General features: G+C 39.1%; 1 protein-coding gene across 1 annotated transcript in view; it reads right to left on the bottom strand.

Annotated features, from left to right (window-relative positions):
* Nucleotides 1-26,279, bottom strand: part of Pcdh15 (protocadherin related 15) — an 844,567-nt gene that overhangs the window by 420,618 nt on the left and 397,670 nt on the right. The window contains exons 5-6 of the mRNA XM_055598939.1: nt 11,884-12,044; nt 212-367 (exon numbers count right to left, since the gene is read on the bottom strand). Coding sequence (XP_055454914.1) covers nt 212-367; nt 11,884-12,044 — 317 coding nt within the window. The remainder of the gene's footprint in view (nt 1-211; nt 368-11,883; nt 12,045-26,279) is intronic.

Genomic DNA, 26,279 nt, shown 5'->3' with positions numbered 1-26,279 from the left:
TATTTTATAATAAAAAATTAGTTCTTTGCATTTTTTCTCTGCAGCAACATGCATTTCTGTAATGCTATTACAAGTTCCCAGAATGCGGCTTTTCTAAGCGTAAGCTCTTACAGTACATTCCTATCACATCTAGGCACGTTAGTCATGGTTACAATGGAGTCTCGCAGGTTTATAATGTAAGTACACACATACGCCATCACAAGGCACAGACCTCGTTCACTGTGGCATAGTAGCTTTCGTGCTTGAATTCGGGTGAGTTGTCGTTCCTATCCCTCACTACGATCCGCACTTCATGGTAGATAACCGTGCCGACCTTCTTGTTGACACACTGGACCTGCACCACGATGGAGTGTATGTTCATTGGAGGCTGCGGGGAGAAATTGCATCTTTTTAATCACAGTTTTGGTCATGTCTGAGCAATGTAGAGACACTTGGCCACTGACTCCTATTTTAATAACTTTTGCTCATTGCACTATGGAAAGCTAGGAAACAAGGTGATGTTGTCCTAGCTTAAAAGTAAAAGAAGACAATCATGATGATTTCATTGTTTACTTCCATGTCTAAACATACAAGGCTCCCAGTGCTAATATGATAATAGAATTTTGCTGATGAATAAGATCACAAAACTGATACTGAAATTTTTCTGGAAGAAAACACAATTTTTTTCATAAAGTCTGAAGAAACAATGGCATTAACTTTATTTATTTATTTATTTATTATTTTGACAGCAAAGTAGCAATAAACAGAGGAATGAGAAACTTTATAATTTTTGTTTATTTACTTTTTATGAGAATAGTATGTTCATTAATGATAAAGTTAACATGGGCAAAAAAATGACTCACAAGGCAATCAAATTCAATCCGCATACATATACACACACACAGACACACACACACACACACACACATACATATACATTGTTCATCTTTCATCTCTTCTATATGCACCGCTTTTATCACATTCAGGCTTATCAAATTTCCATCTAAATGTTGTTTTGTCGCAAATGACTCCATAGAGGCCCTTCCTGTCTTAAATATCCTGTGTCCACCCTGCCTCAACTAACTTCCGCTATTAATTTTTCTCTACTGTACTTTCATTTGCAACTTCATGAATTCTGTCCTTTGTATGTTTGTTTCATTCGGTGTCTCTTGAGGAGACTGGAAGCCCCCTCAAATCATGGGTGCTGTTCAAGTACTAGTCCTTTCCCCGTACCTACCAGCTCCTCTGTGCTTGGGACAGATGAATAAATGCCATCAGAGTCACCAACCTCATTCCCCACCCTCCTTCCAGAAATACTGTCTGAATGACTGAGGGAAAGTTTAAAACATCTCTAGTGCTTATCTGCTCAGCTCTGACAGTGGGAATCCAGCAAGGTTGATGTGATAGCACCGCAGTTCCCACATGCTTGGAATTTACTGCCAACACTTACAATGCATTTCCATAACCTTAGATTCTTTTTAATGTAAGTGTGGTACATTCAGCATTATCTCTTGTCATGTTTTGGAGGTGCATATAACATAAATGAACTAGTGACTATTCATCCATCTGCACAGCATCCTCCACTTCCTGATTAAGAGTCCTGTACCTGAAAACTCCCTAAGTGGACTATCACCAGTATACAGGAAGCAAGACATTACATTTGCTTCATAACACGAGCACATATGTGTCGATTAAAACTAATAGGCAGGATCCTTCCATAAAAACTAAATAAATGGAATCTATACAATATAAACTAATAATTTTGGATTATAGGACAAGTTGCTTCATAGTTAGATGAAGTCATTCCAGGCAATAGGGCAAAGATCCCTGGGATGGAGGAAAACACCATGACAACATCTGCATGCCACACCTAGAGATAAGAAGAATGTTGCTGTAAATGTGTTCAAATGGCAGCAAAATGTTATCTAATAAGAAGGTACTTTCATGAGCAACAAAGACAAAAAGAATGGAATAGGTAAGTGGTGGTATTCTTAAAATACGGGTGAAGCTCTTTACATGAGCTGTGAATCATTCCACCATGTGACGTTTAACTGACATCAATGAAGACAGTGAAGTCATGTTTATAGAAACCCCAAGTGACATGAAAGAAAATCACACGAACATGTAATAAATTCCGTGACTGAGGATAACGTCATCTTCATAATTTACAAGAAATAATACTGCAGTTTTGTAATAATGCATGTACTGTCCCTTCCCCCAATTTATATAGGTAAAAATCACCTAAATGCTACTAATGACCACAGACATTAATATTAGCACACACTGGAGAAATGGGAATAGCTAAAAGCTTGTCTTACATGCCAACACTAAAACTGGAGGTTGGAACACAAAAGTAAACTGTGTATTCATTATTGATATCAGAAGCAAAAGTACTTGAGATGCCAAACACCATTTTACAGGTAGTGCACTTTGAAAAAAATTGGTAACTTTCCAAAATTAGAATATACAAAAAAATTGCCAAAGTGAACCATTTTAGGAGGGCCCCTTCAATAAAACATCACTGACTGCAACAGAATAGCCAGCAAGCCCACCTGAAAACCTTCAAGCTTCAGCTAAGAGACTCTTTTAAAGGATTAAATTGTAGAAGGTTCACTGAAATAATTTAAAGTAAATGACCCCTGTGTCTTATCTACCTCTTTTTATATGGCTGCTTTAATAGGCTAGTAAAATGAGACCCTGTTTTAATTGTCAAGTGAAAACAGAATAAGTATGCCTACTGCTATTTTTGGCACAACCCTTGGAGGACAACCAGGTGAGTTATACTCATCTGCAGCTAATTTTCTTCTAAATATGTCAAGAAAGACATATAAAACGTGTCATCTTCACTTGAATTTTACAAGGGAGTGTGGCTCTGGGATAGAAAGGTCACAGACTTTCAAGGAGTTTAAATGTAATATTGTGAGGGTCCCGCTCTTAATCCAGACAAATAACCATAAATTAGACATAAACAGGTTACCCGGAATTGCTGTCATTCACAACTTCGGCTCCCTGTGCAATGACTAGTGGCATGGATGAACTTAGTAGGCAATAAATTCCAACCACTATGGATTACGCCGAAGTGAAGAGTTCCCTGTGGCTAATATTTAAGGCACGGTGCAATTTTGCATTGGAATAAATTCTATTCTCCTGTACGGGGAAGTCATAAATACATCAAGGATAGTCTCATGGAGTTGATTAGTCAGAGTTTAGGGACTCTGTAATGCTTATGGAAATGTTGGAGAGTTGCATGACTCCATAAGGACAGAAGCGTAGGGGAGATTTTGGTTGAGCTTTCACAGCTAACGACAAAAAGTCAGTCATGGTAATTTTATATTCTTGTTCTATTGATGAAACATAAAACATGCTTCATATGAATTGTGTTGGGCATATCTTTAAAAATCACATTCGTATACCCATAGAATTTCAAGATGAATGCCTAATGTAATACTCCAAAACCATACCGGCATGTCTGTATAATGACATAAATGACCGATTTATGAGGTTTAAAAAAGTCAGCCATGTCAACACTGTATATTATAACACTCCTCTATAATATATGGCAATTTAATGTTTTTAGAAACAGATTTGGAAGTTTCATTATTTAAATAAAAATACATCTCTGCAAACCTGAAGCTTTGGTCTTATTTTTTCATAGAGTATAAGTGTGTCAAATTCTTATAGTAATGAATGGTTCTGCCATGTCTCCTTCCTTCTGACTCTGGATTTACTTACTACCTCCAAAGAATGAAGAATTATTGGTGTGTTATATTTTCCAAGTGAGTTTCCTAGTAAGGGGAACAGGGGTTGTCTCTGAAATGAATTCAGTGCCCTGCTCTTTGATTACCTCCCCCTGAGGGGGCAGCAGCCTTACCAGGCCACAGAGGAAGACAATGCAGCCAGTCCTGATGAGACCTAATAGGCTAGGGTCAGATGGAAGGAGAGGAGGTTCTCCCCTATCAGTGGACTGGGGGGAGGGTCATAGGAGGAGATGAGGGAGGGAGGTTGGGATTGGGAGGGAATGTGGGAGGGGGCCACAGCTGGGATACAAAGTGAATAAATTGTAATAAGTAAAAAATAAATGAATTAATTTTTAAAATTGAGAATGTGTTCTAGAAATATATATCTCACATTTCCAAGGATTGGACCTGGGGTAACTTGTATGATAGGCAAGACTACCACTGAGCTATATAGTTTCAGTCCTAAAATTGATTTGCAGATGAAGAATAGAGTGTTGTCTACTCATTCAGAAATTAAACTTTATAAATAGTGGTATACTTGTAGGCATTACTTGAAGAACAAAATGTCAATTTGAAAACATAATTAGGTACTTAGATGAATTTAGAGATATTTAATAGGATTTTTTATATGTTAAGTTCTAGTCTGGTTGAAATTAACATGACCTAATCTTTGGATACTAAGAATAGTCCTGCAAAATTTGTATTAACTACACATAAATGATCACAATGAATGTAAAGGAGACTAGTGAAAATTACGGAATATGTAATCACATTCTAGAATCTGCATTAGGAAATAGATTTATGCATAAATAGCTTGATCCTTGGTGAGAATTCGCCCTTGGTACCACAAACATGGTACTTATATGAAAAAAGAAGAAAAGAATTTGGGATGGGGACATGATGGCGGAGAGCCTAGAAGTAGCTGAAAGGAGGGAACAGAAGTGCAGTGTGTGTGATCAGGATATGCTGTGTGAAAATATGAGCTTTCCAAAGACTTTGAAAGATTGCCACTCAGCTTTAGAGTCTATTTAAGAAGAAGTTTGAGTTAACAATGAGATTGTCCTGGGTTCCAAGTGAGAGGGAGGAAGACTGGCAAAAATAATGATGCTGACAGATGTGGTTGCCAGTGCAATTGGAGATGAGGCCACTCACCACAGCTGTCAAAGGAAGAGTGCCTGGGATGCACGGATACAATCCTCTGTGCAGCTCACAAGTTCAGAGAACTGAAGGGGTTGGGTTCTCTTAGGTCCTCCCTTTCTCTGATCAAGCACTTCCAGTCTTTGCAATGAGTCAAGATAGATATTATACTATTGGAAAAGATCTGAATTTTTCCTGTTGCTCAAATTATTGATTCTATAGCAACAGTACTCACTTTGTGGCTCACAGCGATTAAGAAATACTGGTCCCATGAGATAATAATTTCAAAAATTTATGGGTTTCAAAATTTACAGCATTTTAAAAATCTTTGGGTTTCTTATTAGATACACTTGTTATATATATTTCTTATTATTATACTTCTGATTATATATATGATTTATTATTTTATCATTTTTTATGTTTAGGAAACAATTTAAATAACTGTACTGAACACAAATGAAAATAGAGGGGAAAAATGATAGCCAAAAATAGCATTTGAAATTGCCAAAGATTTTGTATCTAATCTCTTACAAAGATTTTCTAATCAAATTTAAATATTCGAGACATGGTAACTTCTGGATTTTCCTATGAATTTTTATTAAAATAATTAGCTTACTTTAAAATTTTAAATTTTAAAATATATTTATTTATATCACATTTTATTTTTTTTATACAACCATGATTATACAAATAAGGCATTATTTATAGCCCCAACAAGCAGAGGGCAGAAAACTTGGCGTAGATCACTAGGAAAAAATTTCCATTACTAGCTACTTAAAAAGCAAGTATGAGTGAAGAAGCATGTTTGGCATGACCTCGCCACTCTTCTTTGTTATAGGTCACTGAAACAAATGACTATTTAGTAGTTCTCTATATAAACAACTTGAAAAAATTAAAAAGTCAACTTATGAACTGGATATTCATTATAGAAGATAGGAACTTGGACTCTTTCAGATTTATAAAAATACTCAAAATGAATCAAAGGTCTGAAACAAAATGCTAGAATAAAATAGGTTTATTCATAATAGCCAGAATCTGGAAACAACCTAGATATCCCTCAACTGAAGAATGAATACAGAAATTGTGGTACATTTACACAATTAAAAAAAAAAAAAAAAAGGAAATCATGAAACTTGCAGGCAAATGGATGCAACTAGAAAAGATCATCCTGAGTGAGGTAACCCAGAAGCAGAAAGACACACATGATATATACTCACTTCTAAGTGGATATTAGCCATATAATATAGGATAAACATACTGAAATCTATAGTCCTAAAGAAGCTAAACAAGGAGGACCCTAGGGAACTCTTAATCACAATCAGAAAGGCAAACAGGATAGACATCGGAAGTAGGAGAAGACAGGCAACAGGTCAGGCGCCTTCCACGGAGGGCCTCTGAAAGACTCTACCCATGATGGTATCGAAGCAGATGTCATAGGCAAACTTTGGGCAGAGTGCAGGGAACCTTATGAAAGAAGGGGGAGCTAGAAAGGCCTGGAGGGGAGAAGAACTCCACAAGGAGACCAACAGAGCCAAAAATCTAGGCCCAGAGAATCCTGCAGAGACTGATGAATCAACCAAGGACCATGCATGGAGAGTCCCTAAACCCTTTACTCAGATGTAGCCTGTGGCAGCTCAGACTCCATATGGGTTTCCTTACAAGGGGAGCAGGGGCTGTGTCTCACATGGACTCAGTGGCTGGCTCTTTGATTACCTCTCCTTGATGAAGTGGCCTAACTAGGCCACAGAGAAAAAGGGTCCAGACAGTCCTGATGAGACCTGATAGGCTAGGGTCAGATAGTAGGGGAGGAGGGACCTCCCCTATCAGTGTACTAGGGGAGGGATATAGAGCGGATGATGGAGGGAGATTTGGACTGGGAGGAGATGGACTGAGAGGGATGGGGCTACAGCTGGGATACAAAGTGAATAAATTGTAAAAATAATAATAATAATAATAATGAAAAAATAAAAATTAAAAAAATATCACATTGAACTTGAAAACATTGATATGGCAATGGTTTATTTTTAAGTAGTACTCCCCAAAGCAGCAGACATAAAACAACAGTTTGACAAATTGGAATATATCAAACCAAGAAGATTTTGTGTAGCAAAGGAGATAGTCAATAGCATGAATTGTCTACATGAATAGAAAGAAAGAAGCTGTTAAGGATTCAAATGCCAGGATATACAAATAATTTGAAAGAAGCAGTGTGAACAATGTCCAAAGAGCTCAACCAAAAATATGCAAAAAGTATGAATAAACACATCTCAGAAGAAAAAATTTAAACGGTCAAAAAAAGTTATGAGGAAGTGTCAAACTTCACTAGTTTAGTTGTCATGGAAATGCAAGTCCTTTAAGCCAGACTGAAAGATCATCTCGCCTCAGCTAGAACGCCTATTATAAAAAATACACAAAAGGTAGCAAGTGCTACTTCAAGTTGAAGAGCAACTGCTTCTACGCTTTTGTTAAGAAAAAATTACCCAAGCACAGTGGCAAGAATATGGAGTTTCCAAGAGACGACCACCAAACCCAGCTATCCCACTTCTCAGGATATATCCAAGAAAAATGACGTCAGCATGCCGAAGGAAAACCTGCATGTCTATGCCTGCTGCCAAACTACACTCAGTACTCAGACTGTGGAATCATCCTGTGTACCCATCACAGGACAGCAGACAGAGAAAATGTGGTACATACACACAATAGAAGATTCTCTGGACTTGGAAGAAAATGATATTCCTTCACGTAGCAAAATCAAAGAAGGAATTAAAAGACTTTTTGGTAAATGAAAGGAAGTTAGATACAGGAAGAGAAGTATTGCTGTTCACTCAGATATGAGTATTCTAGAGACAGTAGGTTGGAATTTATGATAGTGATTACCAATTGAGAAGAAGGGTAAGGAGGGGTGCTGACAAAAGGAGGCTGGAATACAGGTCCAAAATAAAGACAGACAGAAGAAACACATTACATGTTCTTTTTAAGAGAGAGAGAGAGAGAGAGAGAGAGAGAAAGAGAGAGAGAGAGAGATTCCATAGTAAGGTATTGCTTATTTTCTGGATAACAGAAGAGTAAGGCTCAAAGCCTTACACACTCTAATGAGAGGAGATGGAAAAATCAAGCATAGCTCATCACTTGGATTTGACATAAACTGTATGCATGTATCAAAACATCATACTAAAATCCACAAATGTGTATGTTTAAGGTCATCCTAAATATACAAGGAGAGCAAGGAAAACCGTTACTGTGATACTGCCAGGAGTAAATATAAAAAATCTAAAATAATAATACACGAACGACAGAAAAGCAGCATCAAAACATATATATACACAAAGAACCTGACATGTGCTGGAAATACAGCAGTTTTCCTAAAACATCTATCATGTACATAATATACATATGTTATTAATATTTAACTGCATCTACTTGTGTTTATCTGAAGTTATTTTTACTCTTCATTGGTCAAAATTATTGAGTTTTTTTTTAATCTTAGGAAAGTATAAGGGTATGTCTCAGATTCAGGAGAATCATGTCCACTAAACATTTCTCTTCCTTCCTTCCTTCCTTCCTTCCTTCCTTCCTTCCTTCCTTCCTTCCTTCCTTCCTTTCTTTCTTTCTTTCTTTCTTTCTTTCTTTCTTTCTTTCTTTCTTTCGCACTGTACAAATGCAAAACCAATGATCATAGCAGTTGTTTGTAGGCTCAAACATGACTCTCAGCTCTATCTGGCTGCACAAAACACTCGTATTGTTTATATTATGCCTCACTGTTTTCATAAAAGGAATGAGCCAAATTATTTGGCACCAACCCCACAAATTATATTTCTGGCAAATCCTCCATGTTTGACAGGAAAGTATACTTTGGTTTTTCATTCACAATAATCAGCTTCTCTATAATAATATGTACCTTATCAATATTTACTTTTTGAATAGGGATATATTCTAAGTTAAGTAAAAGTTATATAAATATTTATAATCTATGTGTATGTGTATATACATATACTGGGAAGCATCAGAACAAATGTAATCTAGATGTGATAAACAGGAACTCAAACTTTGTCCAGATGACTTGTTCTCTATTTTTTTTATTGGATTATCATTAAGAATAGCCACTGTGTAGTCTGATGGAGACCTTCACCCCCACTGTCCCTTCAGAACCATGCAGGAGCCATGGCCATATGCTTTCTTGCCTATTCCAACAATGGAACCTCATTCTTCTCCCTCTGTCTACCCTCCCAGCTCAGGACAGAAGCCCCACGTCATCAGTGATGAATCTTGATTGCTCACCCTATTTGAGGCGGATATGAAATTATCCATGAGATCCCAAAAGTTCTACCACAAAATTTGTAGGGACGGTCGAGAATTTTAGCGAAGTGTTCAGATAAATATCAACTTATACAAGTCAGTACCCCTTTTCTACAGCAAGAGCAAACATTCTCAGAAAAAGAGATCATATTGCTTATAATAGCTTCAAAAAATATCTACAAAATTAACCCAGCCAATAGGGGAAAAGGAACCCAACCAATGAGGAGAAGGGGCTCCACAATGAAAAGTTTAAGCCTCTGAAGTCAGAGATTGAGGAAGACACTGGAAGATGTAGATTGCTGGTGCTATATCTATTGGTTGGTAGAATATTGTGAAAATGATCTTCCCCCCAAATCAGTTTAAATATTCAGTGCAGCCCAAGTTAATACACACAGCATTCTTCAAGGAAGTACAAAGATATATTAGAATCCATATGGAAGAACAAAAGGCCCAGGAGAACTTAAGCATTCCTAGACAGAAAGAATGATGCTGGGGTTTTTACCACAGTGGATGACAGAGGAAAGTAAAAGAGTGGAAGAATAAGAAAATAGAAGACTAAAATAGGAGTTCCTGAACTCCAACCTCCTCATGTTGGACAAAGATGCCAAAAATACACACTGTAGAAAAGACAGCACTTCAGCAGATCGTGCTGGGAAAACTGGATGTCTACTAGCAGAAGCATGAAATTAGATCCGTATCTATCACCTACAGAAAAATCACCTCCAAATAAATCAAAGACCTCAATGCTAAAACTTCTAGGAAGAAAAAGGAGAAAAGGACTTTTTTTCAGGAAATAAGAACACAAATTGAGAAATGGAAAAATAAAACAAACAAACCAAGCAAGTTAAGAGGAAGCCCATAGAATGCACCTAGTTATCTGATAGAGAATTAATGTCTATAAAGAACTAAAAAAATATCAAGAGAAAAAAAGTTGCTCAATTAAAAAAATACGTTATGGATCTCAATAGGTAATTCAAAAATGAAGAAATAAAAATTATTGAGGATAAACTGAATGATATCGCTGACATTTTTAGCAATTAGGGAAATGGACATTAATTGAGATGTCATGTTTTGCTAGTCAAAATGTCTCAGTTCAACAAAACAACTGATGATAAATGCTTGTGAGGGTACAGGGAAACGAGAGCCCTCATTCACTGTTGGTAGAATTTCAGACTAATTCAGCTACTACAGAAATCGGTGTGGGGATTCGCAATAAGCTAAAGATAGATCTGTAGTACGACCCACTGACACCTCTTTTTGGCATGTTCAAAAAGGACTCAACATCCTAGTACAGAGACACTTGCTCCTTTTGCAATGGCTAGAAAATAGAAACCCAGCTGCCTTTGACTGATGAATGGCTAATGAGACTGTGGTACTTATAAAAGATCAATTTCTGTTCAGTTGTAGAGAAAACGAAAGGATGACTTTTGCAGGTAAACGGATGGGCCTGGAAGATAGTATATAGTTTTACTATGTAGTAAACCAGACCCAGAAAGACAAAGGCTGCATGCTTTCTCTTACGTGTGACTCCTAGCTCTGAATCTTCAGAAGTGCACCAAGAACAAGAAGTAGGAAGCAGAGAGGGAGCATGTGGGGGAGGGGAGAGAAAGCTCAGGGGGAAATGGCTGTAGCAGGAAGCTAGGGCTATGAAGACAGAAAGGAAGAAAACAGGGAGGGAGCTTAACTGGGGAAGAGGGAGAAGGGATAAGTTAACACCGAGGATGTTTGAAAATTCCACAGGGATACCTGTCAGTCTTTGGCTAGGCGTGGCGCAGAGGCCCTGGTGTATTTCACTAAACGCCTCGAAGCAGTGGTTTGTGGATGGCTCCGCACGGGTGGGTGTGCAGTAAGACTGTGGACAGCGAGGCTTCCACGGTGGTAAGTGCAGCCCTAACAGCAGTGGCACAGGCCAGGGGGTAAGTCCCAAGAATCCAAAAGCCAAATGTCCTAAAGAAAATAGTGACCTGAGTCACGGGCAAGGAGAGCAATATGGACTGCGTGTGCGATCCATGCATGATGAAGAAAGAGGTCATATGCGCGGTATCCTCCCGGGAGGAGGGTCATGAAGCTACACAACAATGTCCATCACCTCTGCTCTACTTCTGCAGCCTCAGAGGTTTGGATGTTGCACTCTGCGGTGGGAACACTTCTCTGCACTGCTTCAGTTTCCCTGGGGCCCTGTGCGCTCCCCTCCCTTCTCAGTTCCCGGGAATGATGGGGAATGCTTCCACCACGCTGCCTGACAATAACTGGACAAGGGTGGTTCCCGGGACTGACGGGACTCTCTTCACCGTTGCTTTTTATCAGCCATGCAAACACGATGCTTAGCCTCCTCTTCTGATTCTAACTGTGACAGCAGCTAACTGGGAGGGCACACACCAACTTCCACCTCCCCAGCCAAAAGCCAAACAGCACCTTCACATTGTTGGAAAATAATAGGATCTGTGTGTCCGTCTTACCGGGCCAAAGACACCACCTCTTTATTCTTTGTAGCCTGTCCTTTCGCTTAGAACTGGGACAAAGCTGCAGAGTATTAAATTGTTTCCCTCGGACACAGATGCCTCCTTCCTTTCTCCTTCATATTCCAAGGAGTGACATTTTCTTTTGTTGCTATCTTTAGTAAACAAACTCTAATGATATGAGTAACATTTAATATCGTATAGAGAGTGAACATAGACATTTAAGGTATACTAAAGCTACGGCACAGGTTCAGAGAAAAAGGAAAGCCACTGACGTCTCGATCCAGCACTCTTCCAGTACTGTTCAGGAAAAGCATCTGTTTCACGGGGTCCAGCAGCACCCAGTAGTCCACGTTGTCCTTCAGAGAGAGCTCTATGGTGGGGTCCGGTCCTCCAGCAGTCCCCTTAATCAACATATTGTCCACCACAATTGTACCTGTGAACCAAACACAGCCGTTTGTAACCATGCTCTCCTCAAATGCATTCTTCAGCGAGGATCACACTCTCTAACCCAGGTGGCCCACACATCTCGGTTAAGTCAGAGCGCATTCGATATCGCGCCGGGAAAGCTATTTTTTCTTGTCCCCCCCCACCCCACCCCCTGCCACACACATCTATCTTCATTACACTATTTGTTGACGGTATTTGGGGAAGATGCAGACCGGGGAGCAGGCTTTCAGATGCTTGCAAGGCACCGCCTTGCTTCTCAACAGCACTGAACGTCCCCCACCCTCTGTCCATCACTCCTCTCAGGATTAATGACTGAATACATATATTTTTATCCTGAACAAAGGAGGCAACTGTAGCAGCAGAGTGGAAGACCAAATGCACTCAGTGAGACTTCTGATATGAAAAGAGAGATCTTGAAAAGGAAAGAGAGGATGAAGTGGGGGTTTGGGGACGAAAGGAGCAGCAAGATTCCCTACAGTGAGAAGTGCATCCTGTTCTTGTGCGGCAAAGCAAATTCATAAAACACAAATCTTAATGCTAGCACGCAGACACACAGCAGAGCTCATCTCTGGATCACTCGACTGGAGCGACAAACTCTTCTGATTTTACATTTCAATGCTTACATTCTCATCTCTTTTATGTAGTTCTTGAGCAAATGTGGAAAAGAGAGCGCATCTCTAGTGCGGTATCTTCTCTGCAAAAGATTCCATGTATTTTGCAAGTTGAAACTGAATAGCAGTGATGCAACTCAAACTTATTTTTCCCCACATAGTAAGGATCTTCCTGCCAGTCAGGAATGGGTTAGGGTTTAGTGTAGCCACTTTCTGTTATATGTATTGCATGATTAGTGTATAGAAGAAACATGGCTGTGAAAATAAACACGAGCTCCTCTAAATGCCAGAAGAAAATGGAAATATTCAGATAACTTCTTGCCTTAGGACAGGGCACAACTCACAGACAATCCACAAGTATAAAGCTGGGCTTGAAAAATTAAATGTCAGATTTATCAGTCACATTTTGGAGAGGCAGGAAATTGGCCCTAAACATCACAAAAACTGAGCTACAAAAACTAAGACTGTATCATTATTTGATTTCCCCCCTGTACTTTGATAGTATTAAGGTGGGGATTGCAATGTTTTCCTAACAATATTCTATTGATGTGGTTTATCTGCCTGGTCAATTTTAAATGGAACAATTTTTCTCTGTAAGCAAGCGTGCTATGGGGGTGCACATATTCTTTACACATTTCCAAATTCCAGATATTATCTTCTTTTTTTTTTTTTTTTCTGTCTTCTGTAGAATAATGACAATCGCCAGACAGGAATTTCCACCCCTACACTGTATGCTTATCTTTGGAGCAGATCTGTGGTTCTGCATCTACACGCTGGCAGCAACTGAAATGACCCCAACAGAAGCTCTCACACGGTTAAGATTGTAGTGACGTCAGCTCCGGGAATGCTGACAGGCAGGGCCATCTCTTTCAGCCGTCAATCCTGCAGTGTGCATGTCTGCCTCAAGACGTAGGTGTCGAGGACCTTTTGTCTTTAAACAGATGTATTTAATTTTTTAAACCAAATATGCATTTATTTTTCCCCCAGAAGTTTAATGTTTTCAGCCCTTCTTAAAAGGACAGAATGTTTCCTAACAGATAACAGATTTATGAGAAAAAAATCTTGAGGACAGAATGGCATTCTTCTCTTCTGGTCTTTGTTTTTGCCATATCCGAGTTGGACAATGATTTTCTTTTTTCAGTAACATCTTTTTTAAAAAAGACATACTGCTATTTTGTATTACTGAAAATAGATTTTTTTTCATACAGTGTTTTCTAAATACTATTTCCTACCTTCAACTCCTCCTCAATTCTCCCCACTTCTCTCACTCAGACTTACAACCTTTTTTCCTCTTCCTCTCTCCTTTGAAAACAAGCAGACGTCTGAATACAATGATAAAATTAAATAAAGCAAAATCAAATAAACTCAAATAGGATGATACAAGCAAATGGAAGAAAAAGAGCCAAAGAGAAAGCACAAGAAACACACACAGACGCAGAAATACACATGTTCATACCCATAGGAATCCCATCAAACACAAACAGGAAACCACAATATATACTCAAAAAAGCTGTAAAGTAAACAACAACAATAAAGTAGAATAATAATAATAATAACAATAATAATGCCTTTTAAAAGTTTTATGAAACAAAGAATCTCTAAAACTGAGTTCATTTTGTGTTGGCCATCTACCGTTAAGCATGGGTCCTGACTTTAAGAGTGTTTTGTATACGCAGTGAGAGACTCCAGTGAGGAAGACTAGTTTTTCCTTTGTGCGTGGTTTTGATTTGGAGACAGACACTTCCACTCTCTTCGCCGTAACCGCATCTGACTGAGAACCATGCAGGCCATGAGCGCGCTGCCACAGTCCCCTGTGACTTCATATGAGAAATGGCCTTGCTGGGTTTAAAGGTCTTGTTTCCTTGGTGCCCTCCATTCCCTTGGGCAGTTACACTCTTTCCATCTCCTCCCCTGAGCCCTGAGGGGAGGGATTTGATGGAGATACCCCTTTTTCAGATGGTATGTTCCAAGGTCTCTCATAGCAGAATGTCACTAGGAGCCATTTCATCGCTACATCCCTGACCTCTTCACTCTCAGGTTCTTGTCTACCCAAGCAAGGTTGGGTATGGACTCCATTTCATGGTGTGGACATTAAATCAAATAAGATATTGGGTGGTTAGTACCGTAAACTTTGTGCCACGATTGCACCAGCCTGCCTTGCAGGGAGGTCACCGCTGTAGATAGAAGGGTTTGTGGCCGGGCTGGTGTCTACCTTTCTCCTATTGTAGCATACATAGTACCTTGGAGTACAATAAGTACTAGTCAGTAGGGATGAAGGCTGTAGGTAGGCACCAGCTCAACTTCTCCATGTTCAGTGAATCACCTAGGTTTTGTCTTTGGCAGTAGGTCTTACCATCTGCTGCTTGTGGAGAAAAACCAACAGCCTTGTCAATGGCCTGGAATGTTTGGGGTTCCCACGAGGCCCCTTTGACCAAGAGCTCGATCAGATGCAACTCAGTTCAGACCTAGAGGCTTCATTTGATGACGAGACACGTTCATTTGGAACTCCACCTAGCCTTATCATTTAGTAATTCCATTTAGACCTCATTCAATTATGCCTATACTTTAGGGCACTCTATTGTTTAAGGTTTATGTAAAACCCCTTAAATGTCCCTTTGTTTCTGCTGTCCCTCCCAATATTCCTTCCCTTGTCTCACTTTGGGTTATGAATAAATATTACCTTCTATGTACTTATTTCAAACACCTCAAGCTGCCCCATTCACATGTACAGGTTTATGCTGTTATGGACACCTTAAAAACTAATACACTTTAAATTTAGAATTCTGCTCAGATGTAGCCTGTGGTAGCTCAGTAACCAATTGGTTTCCCATAGTGAGGGGAACAAGGACTATTTCTGACAGGAACTCAATGACTGGCTCTTTGGCCTCCCTACCCCCCAAGAGAGGAGCAGTCCTGTTAGGCCACAGAGGAGAGCTTTGCAGCCAGTCCTGAAGATACCTGATAAAACAGGATCAGATGAATGGGGAGGAGGTCCCCCCTATCAGTGGACTTGGAAAGGGGCAAGGTGGAGATGAGGGAGGGAGGGAGGGACCGGGAGGGAATGAGGGATCAGGACACGGCTGGGATACAGAGTTAATTAAATGTAACTGATAAGAAAAAAATAAAATTCAAAAAAAATTTGGAATTTGAAAACTTTTAGTGAAGAAATAGCCTTTTTCTTTCTCTTAATCTCTTTTGGCTTTTCAGGCAGTGTCTTTCTATGTACCCTAGAATGCCCTCAAATTCACGACTTACTTGGTACAGGCTTCCCCACTGGCAGAGTGCAGTTGTGTGTCACCACAGGAAGTCCAGGAACAACTTTGTACCTGACTTCTCTCCATTTTCAGGTGTGGCATATATTAGCATATTACCATGATAGGTGTTAAAGAGTTAACGATGTAAATTCTACTGGCAATAAGATGCAGCTCAAGAGATTTTCATTTTCTGTTACTTAGGCAAGGCAGTGCTTACATAGCTAAATTTCTTTTTAACTTGAAAGAGTGCCCTCGGGGTGCATCGGAACCTAAATCCACTGGACGGAAACTTAGACACCAATACAACTTTCTCGTTCCGTCAACTTCCTTCTACTTACTTGCTCTCCTAAAAAAGTAAGTCCTATCAACCAAATCCAGTCCCCTGTCCCGAAAGTGCCCCAAGGACAAGGGTTTCGGTTACTTTTATGTTGCTAACCCCATTTGGAAGAAAAAGACACCAGAATCTTAAGCGAGATAATTCTCATAGGCGTCTAACAAACCAAGTTACTGTTCATGTCCCAGAGCAAAGGTTTTCATGTTTGGTCAACCCTAAATAGAGAAACCTTCCAGGACTTTCCACAGAATGAAAAGGTCGGAATTGGAAGTGACGAGGCAGGAGGGAATTCTCAGGATAGAAAATAATGTAGCTGTCTTCCATGGCCTGTTTCTCCTCCACTTCACTCCACTAACAGAAACCTACCCAGGCCTCTGGTTAGAAGAGTGTCCATCCCTCTCTCGTTTCCTCACATGAAATATTTTGCCAGTTCTCTCATCAAATTTCAACCTGACAGCAGCAAAATGCATTCAACAAATTTACATTATAGGTTACCTTTCTATGGGCTATTTCTAATCTTCACTACAGTTTGTGATTAAACTAAGACCCACACATCTACATAATATAACGCACAAATGCAATATGGAGAGAGCATGTTGGAAGGCATGGCACCAACCAGATAGCTCCCGTTTCTTGGTGATTTTATTTCCCTAAGTAGATGGATGTAATGCAAATTCATCCCACTCTAAAAATACTGAAAAAGCCTCAGCGTGGGGGAATTTTGTGTTTCTAATTAACCTAATTTTGTACAGCTTGAAAAGTATATTGTACAGAGAAGGAATAATGGTATGACTGGAATAATTCCATATCCTCTTCTTTCTCTAATATAATATATATTATGCATATATAACCACGTAGAGCCTCTCAGATGATGCCGTGATCAATTTAATTACATAAAAGTGTACAAACACTACAGATTCCTTCAGTTTGCTTTCTCTTCCATGTTATTCTATGGCACAAACAAAAACAAAGAAACAAGACCTGGATTCCAAGAACACCAGACTAAAATAAGATTCCTCTTACGTACTAGTCTTTTGTCTTATATCTTTCTAGGATACCCACAGAAGCAGTTTCTCATCTGACTATCCTCTTTCTTAGTTTGGAAGCAAGTTCTATAGGTCAGTTAGGCATGTGCCCTGATCATGTCTAGAAAAGAGACTGCTTTGTGGAAGGACGTATAACCTGTTTCTAGCAACTTTACAAAGAAGTTGTAACACAACTCGTAGTCGAATTGTGATTTAAATATTAGAAGGCTATTAGCGATCTTGTCATTTTTTTTCCCCTAAGGGTGAATACTGGTGCCAACTAGTTAAAAAGTTGCTAGATGAAGCTTATATGTAAAAGCATGGTGTTTTGCAAAATTATGTGTTTTGCTGAAATTTAAATTATTTATATATCATAAATGAGCAAAAAATCATGACAAAAATGGAATACTTCACTAAAACATATATACTTCTTAGGAATAATGTTTTATTTACTCATTTTTGCTTTATGATATTTAATATTATAAAATAAATGTGCCAAGAATTTTGTAAAATTCATCTATAAAACTTTAGAAACAGTGGATTTTTTTCCTCTCATGAGCTCTTTCTTTAGAAACTAATACATACCTTTACACTTAGCAGATTCTACTTTAATTATAAATTAAGTATCAAGTAAATGTATAGGGAATATGCATTTTCATGCAAAAATTATGCATACTTGCTTAAGTTTCATTTATCTAATGAGAAACTTATTCATAAAAGTCTAGAACCAGGAAGAAACTTAGCCTGTCTTCAAGTGTGTGTGCGTGTTTGTGTGTGTGTGTGTGTGTGTTTGTGCATGTATGTATCTGTGTATGCATGTGTATACCTGTGTATCTGTATCTGTGTATACATATCTGTGTGTGTGTGTGTGAGTGTGTGTGTATATGTCTTAGGAGGAGAAAGGCAGAAGGTAGAAAGAGAAGATTGATGGAACCAGCCTCTCTGCTATCTCAACATATCTCTGTCTTAAGAGATAAAATCTAAGATGACCCAAATAGGAGATAGAGATTTCACATCCCTTTTATTTTCATTATTATTATTGTTATTATTAATTGCAATTTATTCAATTTGTATCCAGGCTGTGGCTCCCTCCCTCATCACCTCCCAATCTCACCCTCCCTCCCTCTTTTCCCCCTAAGCCCCTCCCTTAGGCCACTGATAGTGGAGGTCCTCTTCTTCTTCCTTCTGACCCTAGCCTATCAGGTCTTATCAGGTCTGGTTGAATTGTGTTCCTCTGTGTCCTGGCAAGGCTGCATTCTCCAGGGGAAGGTGATCAGAGAGCTAGCCACTGAGTTCATGCCGGAGACAGCCCCTCCTCCCCTTACTAGGGAACCCACTTGGAGACTGAGTCTATGGGCTACATCTGAGCAGAGGTTTTAGGTCCTCTCCATGCATGGTCCTTGGTTGGGATATCAGTCTCTTCAGGGTTCCCAGGGCCCAGTATTATTTTGGCTCTATTGGTCTCCTTATGGAGCTCTATTGGTCTCCTTATGGAGAAAGCATCCTTTCTCCCCATTATTTTATAAAATTCCATGCATTCTGCACAAAGTTTAGCTATGAGTTAGCCTCTGCTTCCATACCTTGATCAGTAGAGTCTTTCAGAAGCCCTCTGTGGTACTTACTCTTCACCATTTAGTCATTCTGTCCCTCTATGTTGCTACTGCCTTAGAAAAATATGAAATGACTCTTAAATATAAAAACCTTGGAACTTAGGTTTCACGTTCTGGAGTATCTCGACAGAAATTATTGATACAGGATTTTCACAATATGCAATTCCATGCTCTATCATTTTCTTAAAAAAAAAAGTTAAAATGATTAAAATTAAAGTGACTCAGAAGCAAAATATTGAAGACTATTAGGATGTACTTATTAATGAGCTAACCCTAGGGCTAATTTCGCCCCATAAGCTGGTGAGCATCAAGGATGGTTTAAATGCTGAAATCAGCATGACAGTTTGGTATGAGAGTTTCCTCCATGGAGTTGTCGATGGAGCGACAGTGCTGCCTTCTTTTGCTGGCTAAAACCATGGATGTGTAACATAAAGCCAGTTGTATGTTCAGAGGAGCTGAAACATCTTTAAATTATAATCACTTCAGTAGTCTCTGTGAGACCTTTCTCTCTTGCATTATGCTTGTCTGGTGCCCTGTAGTGTGGATAGAGCCTGTCACTTGCCTCTAACAGAAAAACAGAGGTGTGAAAGTGATGGGAAGATACATTTACATGGAAGTATTTTCTGGGGACATGCTATATAATCTTTGAGTGACCACTTTATTGAGTTTCTCTCCCAGATGACTTTGATAGAACAGCTTAGGCTCTGGGACACACATAGGTTGAGGAGTTGTGTTATAACTATTAGGAACTATAAGTGGCCTGCAGCTGATAGCAATCAAGTCACTGAAGATTGTACATCCATTGCCACAAAGAATAAGCAGGTTCCTGCGATCCCAGTAAACGTGGCAGTGAATGTTTCCTTAATGCTGTGGTCTCGACCATTCCTTCATCACGGTCCTAGCAGACTTGGTGAAGGACCTGCCTCTGCTGTGTCTAGAGTGTGACAAAAAGAACCACTAAGTTTTGAAAACAACATTGTGTAGTAACAGATTGTATAGGCTTTAAAGGCAAAGGTCTATTTTAAAAACCTTCACTCCAAATCATACTAGCTCTGTGATTTTTGGCAAATTTCCCAGATTCTCATAATCAGCAATATGGGCTATTATGATAACATAAGCAATGTGAGTCAAGGTACATAGCTATTTGGTAATACTTTTTCTTTTTTAAATATAACTGCCATAAGCATTGCATGGAGATTTAAGCATATAAATGAGTTATTATTTTTCATTAACTTGTATCATGCATTCAATTTTTTGCATTTTACATAGGGATGTGCTGTTTTACAGCTGAGATAAAGCATGAAATTTAGGCTGAAGAGATGGATCAGCAGTTTGCTCTGTAATCATAAAAGGCACAGTTCAGACTCCAGAATCTACCTAGCAGCTAGGAGTACTTGCATGCCTTCTACTCTAGGTCCAAGAGTGAGAGAGACAAGAGGATTTCTGTGGCTTGCTGGCTTCTAGCTCATCTAAGAAATCGTTAGCTCCACGTTCTGTTAGAAACACTTCCTCAAAGAATGTGCATAGAGTGACAGAGGAAGACACCTGATGCCATTTCTTGCCTTCCAGGTGCATATACACTCACAAAGAACAGATAACAAGAAGTAGATAGATAGAGAGATTAGATTAGATTAGATTAGATAGATAGATAGATAGATAGATAGATAGAAACATATAAGCATATATACATAGCTACATAGACAGATACATAGATAAGTGACAGATAATAAATGTATATGCATGCCAAGAGGAAAAGTGCCATGTCTATGTGAAAGACTAAAAGAAAAGAGGGACAGCCCATTTTCAGTTACTGCTAAAAATGTGTCAAAGACAAAAGCAATTTCTTGCTGGTCAATGGGAAATGATAACAAGCTAGCAAGCAGTGGAGGCCATTTTGCTGAGGTCAAATGAGGGCAGGATTTGTTTACTGGATCAAGTGGAGTAGGTGATGAAGCATAAAGTCCAAGTGATTGCTAACACCTCCAAACTGGCAGACATGATAGTGATAAAGGCTCACACCTTCATAACACTGCAAAACTATTATTATCAGACCATCAAACTGATGCGGTTTGAAATAAAGAATAACTAACATTTCAAAACCGGTGATTCTCAAATGCAATAGAAAAGTGGATCAAGAACAATCTTACCCTGTCCTAGGCTTTCCCAACATGAGAAAGAATATAGAACTTAGTCAGTCAGTATAGTCAAAAGGGACACATATTCAGAGTGGGGACAGGAGAAGGCATGAGATGGGGAGGGAAAAGAGAGGAGACTTGGCTCACCATCAACCCACCTCACATTTAATTCATTTTTCTTTTTTTGGAAGCTATACTTGCACCTCACTTTTCTTTCACTGAGACTGAGGCAAAGTCTAAGGTTAGATGGATCAGGAGGAGCCATGCCCATGCACCTTCTGGCTGCTCTCTAAGCATATGTATCCCTGTGATCTGTTTCTCTCACTCATATTGCTCCAACAGCAGTCTTTGACAGGCTCCAAGTATGGGGAGCAACCAATTTATGTATAACTTACTGACTTCATTGTCGTATTAATATAAAAAAGGCAACAGAAATGATGGTGGGTGGATCTTCTGTGAACATTCCTTCCAATAACTTCATTTTCTTCCTAAAATTTTGAATTTCTGTTCAAACCCAAACAGTGCTTATATTGTAAACAGCATGATGGGACACATTAAGGGTTTTTACCCATTTCCCTCATAGTTTCAGATATAATTTATAACATGACATAAAGTGTTTTAAGTCTTTAATGTCATTGATGGATTTGTAGAAAAAAAGAAATGCTATTTTCTTTTCTACTAATTCTCAAAGAATTCCGAGTGAGTGTAGCACTAAAATTAAATCCATTTCTCACCTCTTAATTAATTTAAAGATTCAACAAGAAGCATGAGGTTCCTGTGACTACGCTAAATGACAATTAGAAAACATATTACATGGTGGGGTTTCATTTCACAGGTGAGTTGCCTCCAGAAACCAGTCACTGAAGGACATATTAAATAACCATTATATGTCAATTTACTATTCAAGTTCTAAGTATCCATGTATTTAATAGTCAACTGTTAGTTTTCTATCAGAGTATCCATACTGGAAAAATAAACATGGCAAAGTATGACTGTTAGAGAGCTATGAAGTACAATGATAAAGAATAGCAAACATTTAGCTGTCACAGGAGAATCCAAAAAGTCAAACAAACTGAGTTACTGAATTCAATGAACTTTCTAACTACAACTGAAATTAACTATCTACATCTTTGTGGGTTTTCCATATTAAGGATGAATACCAGTTTAAAAATCAAATTAAACTGAGTAATTTATAATTTTTTTATGTAAACTTTCACTTTCTCTGGTTAACTTAACCATTGCATATCTTGTTCATTGTTATACTCTGATACATGGAGAAGTCTTCTTAATTTTCTGTTGGGAATGATTCATTTTCATTTTGTATTATCTTGATTTTGTAATCAGCTTCATTCAATTATTTCTTTGTTCTACCAGTCTGAGTGGTTAATCAAGATTTTTATATTCCAGTATATTTTAGAGAGGAAGGTTGTTGAAATTTGTGCAATATCAACAGTGATATTCAACACTAATCCAATATTATTATAACACTACCAGAATGTAATTGTCTAATTTCTATAAATATATTAATCTCACCATAAATAAAGCAATAACAGCTAGAATATTTTGCTGCTCCTAGCACTCAACTAGAATAAAACATTTGATTGAAATAATTGTAAAGGATATGCATAGACACTTCTCCAAAGAAGGCTGATAACAGAACCAAAATACCATGAAAAGTTCCTGAACTTTATACTCATAAGGAAAATGGCCCTTCCTACCCATTAGATTAGGTGTCAACACCCTACCCAGAACACAAAAGCAGACCATATTGTGAAGTAGTGCTAAGGATGTAAAGAAGTTGGAATGTGGCGTGAGGAGATGGCACAAGGCCTTTTTGTAGTACAAGCATGACAACCTAGTCCAAGAAAACACATACAAAGCTTGGTGTGGCCACATGTGTGGCCTGTAGCTCTAGAACTGTGGGGACTGACACAAGAGAATGGCGGCAACTTGCTGGTGCCAGCCTAGTTCTAGGTTCTTTGAAAGACTCTGGCTTAGTTAGGGTTAGATATCTGTGAGGAGACACTATTATCACAGCAACTCTTATAAACAGAAACAATTAATTGGTACTAGCTTACAGCTTCAAAGGTTTAGTCCATTATCTTCATGGTGGGAAGCATGTCGGCATGCAGGCAGATATGGTGTTGGAGAAGAAGTTGAGAGTTCTACATCTGGATCAGCAGGCAGCAAGAAGTAAATGTCACACCAGACCTGGTTTGAGCATTTGAGGCCTCAAAGCCCACCCCCTAGTGATGTACTTCCTCCAACAAAGCCACACCCACTCCAGCCAGGCCACACCTGCTAATAGTGCCACTCCCTATGAACATATGGGGCGATTTTTACTCAAACTGCCATACTTTGTATCAAGGAAATAAGATGGAAAGTGACAAAGTATAAGGGCTAATGTCCTTCAGCTTTGGATTGTCCATTTGTATGTATACACAGATATATATGACACCCATAAGCCACACACACACACACACACATATATACACACAAATTAATAAGGAAAAAGAAAATGGAACCCACGTGAGCCGCTGAATGTATAGTATTCATTTTACGTAGAACAGGTTTGTCCAGATGGAAGTTCTATAAACATATTGTGGTTCTGAGCAAAACTGAATGAATGTAATTACTACCTCAGACTGACACCGATATTTACGATACTCAGTAATATCGTGTATACATTGTCCTTCCATTGACTCCACATACATCTCCTTACTGGAAGAAGGATTGTGTGGCATGCATGTAAAGATGAAAACATTCTTTGCAAGAGGATTCTCTGAACACAGGTTGTTGAATCAACAAAGATGTCTTATATACATTACAAAACAATATCTACCCCTGGGAAGAAACATGCCCCTACTAAGAAACAGTCTAAGGCCAAGCATTGTGGTGCATACCTTTAATGCTGTATGAATTCAAGGCCAACTGGTCTACCTAGCAAATACCAGGCAAGCCAAGGCTACATAGTGAGACCCTGTATCCAAACAATACACAAAAAGTAAACAAATAAAACAAACAAAAGACAGAAAAAGTCTAAAGTGATGGGAAATGAGAAGCTAGTTGGCATAGTAGGGATGGAATATTTTGATTTCCAGGTGGCCTCAGCTCAGCCAGGTCAGACTCAGCAACACTATCTTGCTGAGCCCACACACGTGAGTTATTCCTTGCCAAGACACCATGGTCGACTTTTCCTGGGGTAATTTCTTAATTCCCATTGGGATCAGTGCAGCATCCCTTACGACCTACCCTACGTCTTGGACAGTGCTATGAGCAACGAAGCTCCTCGTGGATATCAGCCACTTCTCCTAACAGCACACTTGCTAAACCCCACTTCTATGCATCGCTCCTGGTCAGGCTGGAAGAGGCTGATAAAGGGTGGCTTATCAGGTCATGCATAAACATGAATCGACTCCACATTTCAATCTCCCTGAAGCTTTTAACTTCTCTAAAGTAGCACTTCTGGACTGTAATGTGTCTATGACTCACTAGGAATCCTGTGAGAGCGACAAGCTCTGACTCTGTAAACACGACTGTGGCCTCTAGTTGATGGCTCTTACTTGTCTATAAATCTCAATTTGTAGAATCAGACCTTTCAGCATTTTTTTCTCTGAGTGTCACCCCAGATAGAGGTCTCAGTTTCACACAGAAAGTTAATAGAAATGCTTATCTGTGGCTCTTTACACATAACGCTATCCCTGAGTTAGGGCCTCCGAGAGAGGGGTTCAGAATTCTGACAAGTCACCCACGTGTGATTCCGATTCTGATGCTCCACTGAGAACCTGATTTTGCAATATGCTACAAAGAATGGAACATTTTTTAACTTTTTAACTGTAGGCTGCCACGAAGAACTCTGAGCAGTAAACCCTTGGCTGCCAACAGACTATTAACACTACCTTCTAGAGTGTCGCCAGCATATTCCACACTGAATCCAAGTCAATAGACCCCAGGAAAGAATTAAGCATAATAAGCAAGTTTATAATCATGAGTTTGTAAGGAAATTACCAGAGTTCAGAGAGCATGGGAGTATTAATTATAGAAATCATGATCCAGTACTTGGGAGAAAAGGAGAGTCTGCCTTCATGGCCAGAGAAGTCCATGATATTTAGAGGTTCAAGCATGACTGCACCATTTCTCATCTTCTGTTTCAATACCTCACTTGTTCCTAGTTCTGTTTTTTTGGTTGTTGTTGTTTTTATTGCCTTTGTTTCTAGCTGAAAAGACCAGAAAGGGTTTTGAGGACTTATGTGACCCTAAATCTGTCAAACATTTACAGATACACAAAGATGCAGACCTTATTCAGTGCTGTCAGGGAGATAGTCAGGTTTCCCCATGCGTATTCTCAGTGTTTGCTATAGACCTTAACTTCGTATAATCTTCTCACTGTGTACGTTTTCTAGGGTTGTCAGAGAAAGCAAATACGATCGTAATTACTGCTGTTGTCATGGTGATTAAATACTTCAGCCACTTTATCATCCGGTGTTCTACAGCTGAGCTTCATCTCACGCTACTGCAGGTGCTAATTTGGGTAATTGTGATGCTGTGTTCGGCGTGGATTAGCCACATGTCATGTAGATTACCCAACTATAAGAAAAGAATGTGTCTCTGGCTTTCCAAATATATGCACAATGCAATCTAAAAATGTTACTATGACCTTTTTTATTTACTTATTATTTTGTCTCCCGGGGGCAAGTCAAGTACCAACTGTAGTATAGGTGTGTCGATGGCAAGAAAACATCGACTGCCAGTCACTGAAGCCAGTGTGAGTTCAGTAAAAGAATGCTGAACAGGGTCAGGTATGGAAAATTATATGAGATGAAGCCATGCACTGATAAAGACAAGAGATACAGAAGAGAAACGTCATCAAGATAAAGAAGCAATGACTATAACAGAATCCAAACATCTCATGACAAGAACCCCACCGCAAGGCAAAGTTTTGCCTTGTAAGAGGGGCTGTAATTCCAGCATCATCAGAACAAGCTTTTTAAAGTTACTGATTACTCAGTTATACTCTCAGCAATCAGTTTCCAACCATTACGATCAGCACCTTATCACAGTCAAGCCCTCCTTTCCCTCTGACCTCTTCTCGATTCCAGAGCACCTCACCTCCAGCCCACTTCTGCTTCATGCACGTTCCCCTATGATCCTCTTGCTTAGATGTTACCATTTCCATGACATTTTATATGTATCATCTCTTCTTCTACTTGTCTTATTTCGGGCCTCTGCGTACAGTTAACTCACAATTCCTC

Source organism: Psammomys obesus, unplaced genomic scaffold (assembly GCF_907164565.1).
Source record: "Psammomys obesus unplaced genomic scaffold, mPsaObe1.curated_primary_1811, whole genome shotgun sequence".
Taxonomy (NCBI): Eukaryota; Metazoa; Chordata; class Mammalia; order Rodentia; family Muridae; genus Psammomys; species Psammomys obesus.
The sequence above is the reverse complement of the archived record's forward strand: the minus strand, read 5'-3'. Positions and strand labels throughout refer to the sequence as shown.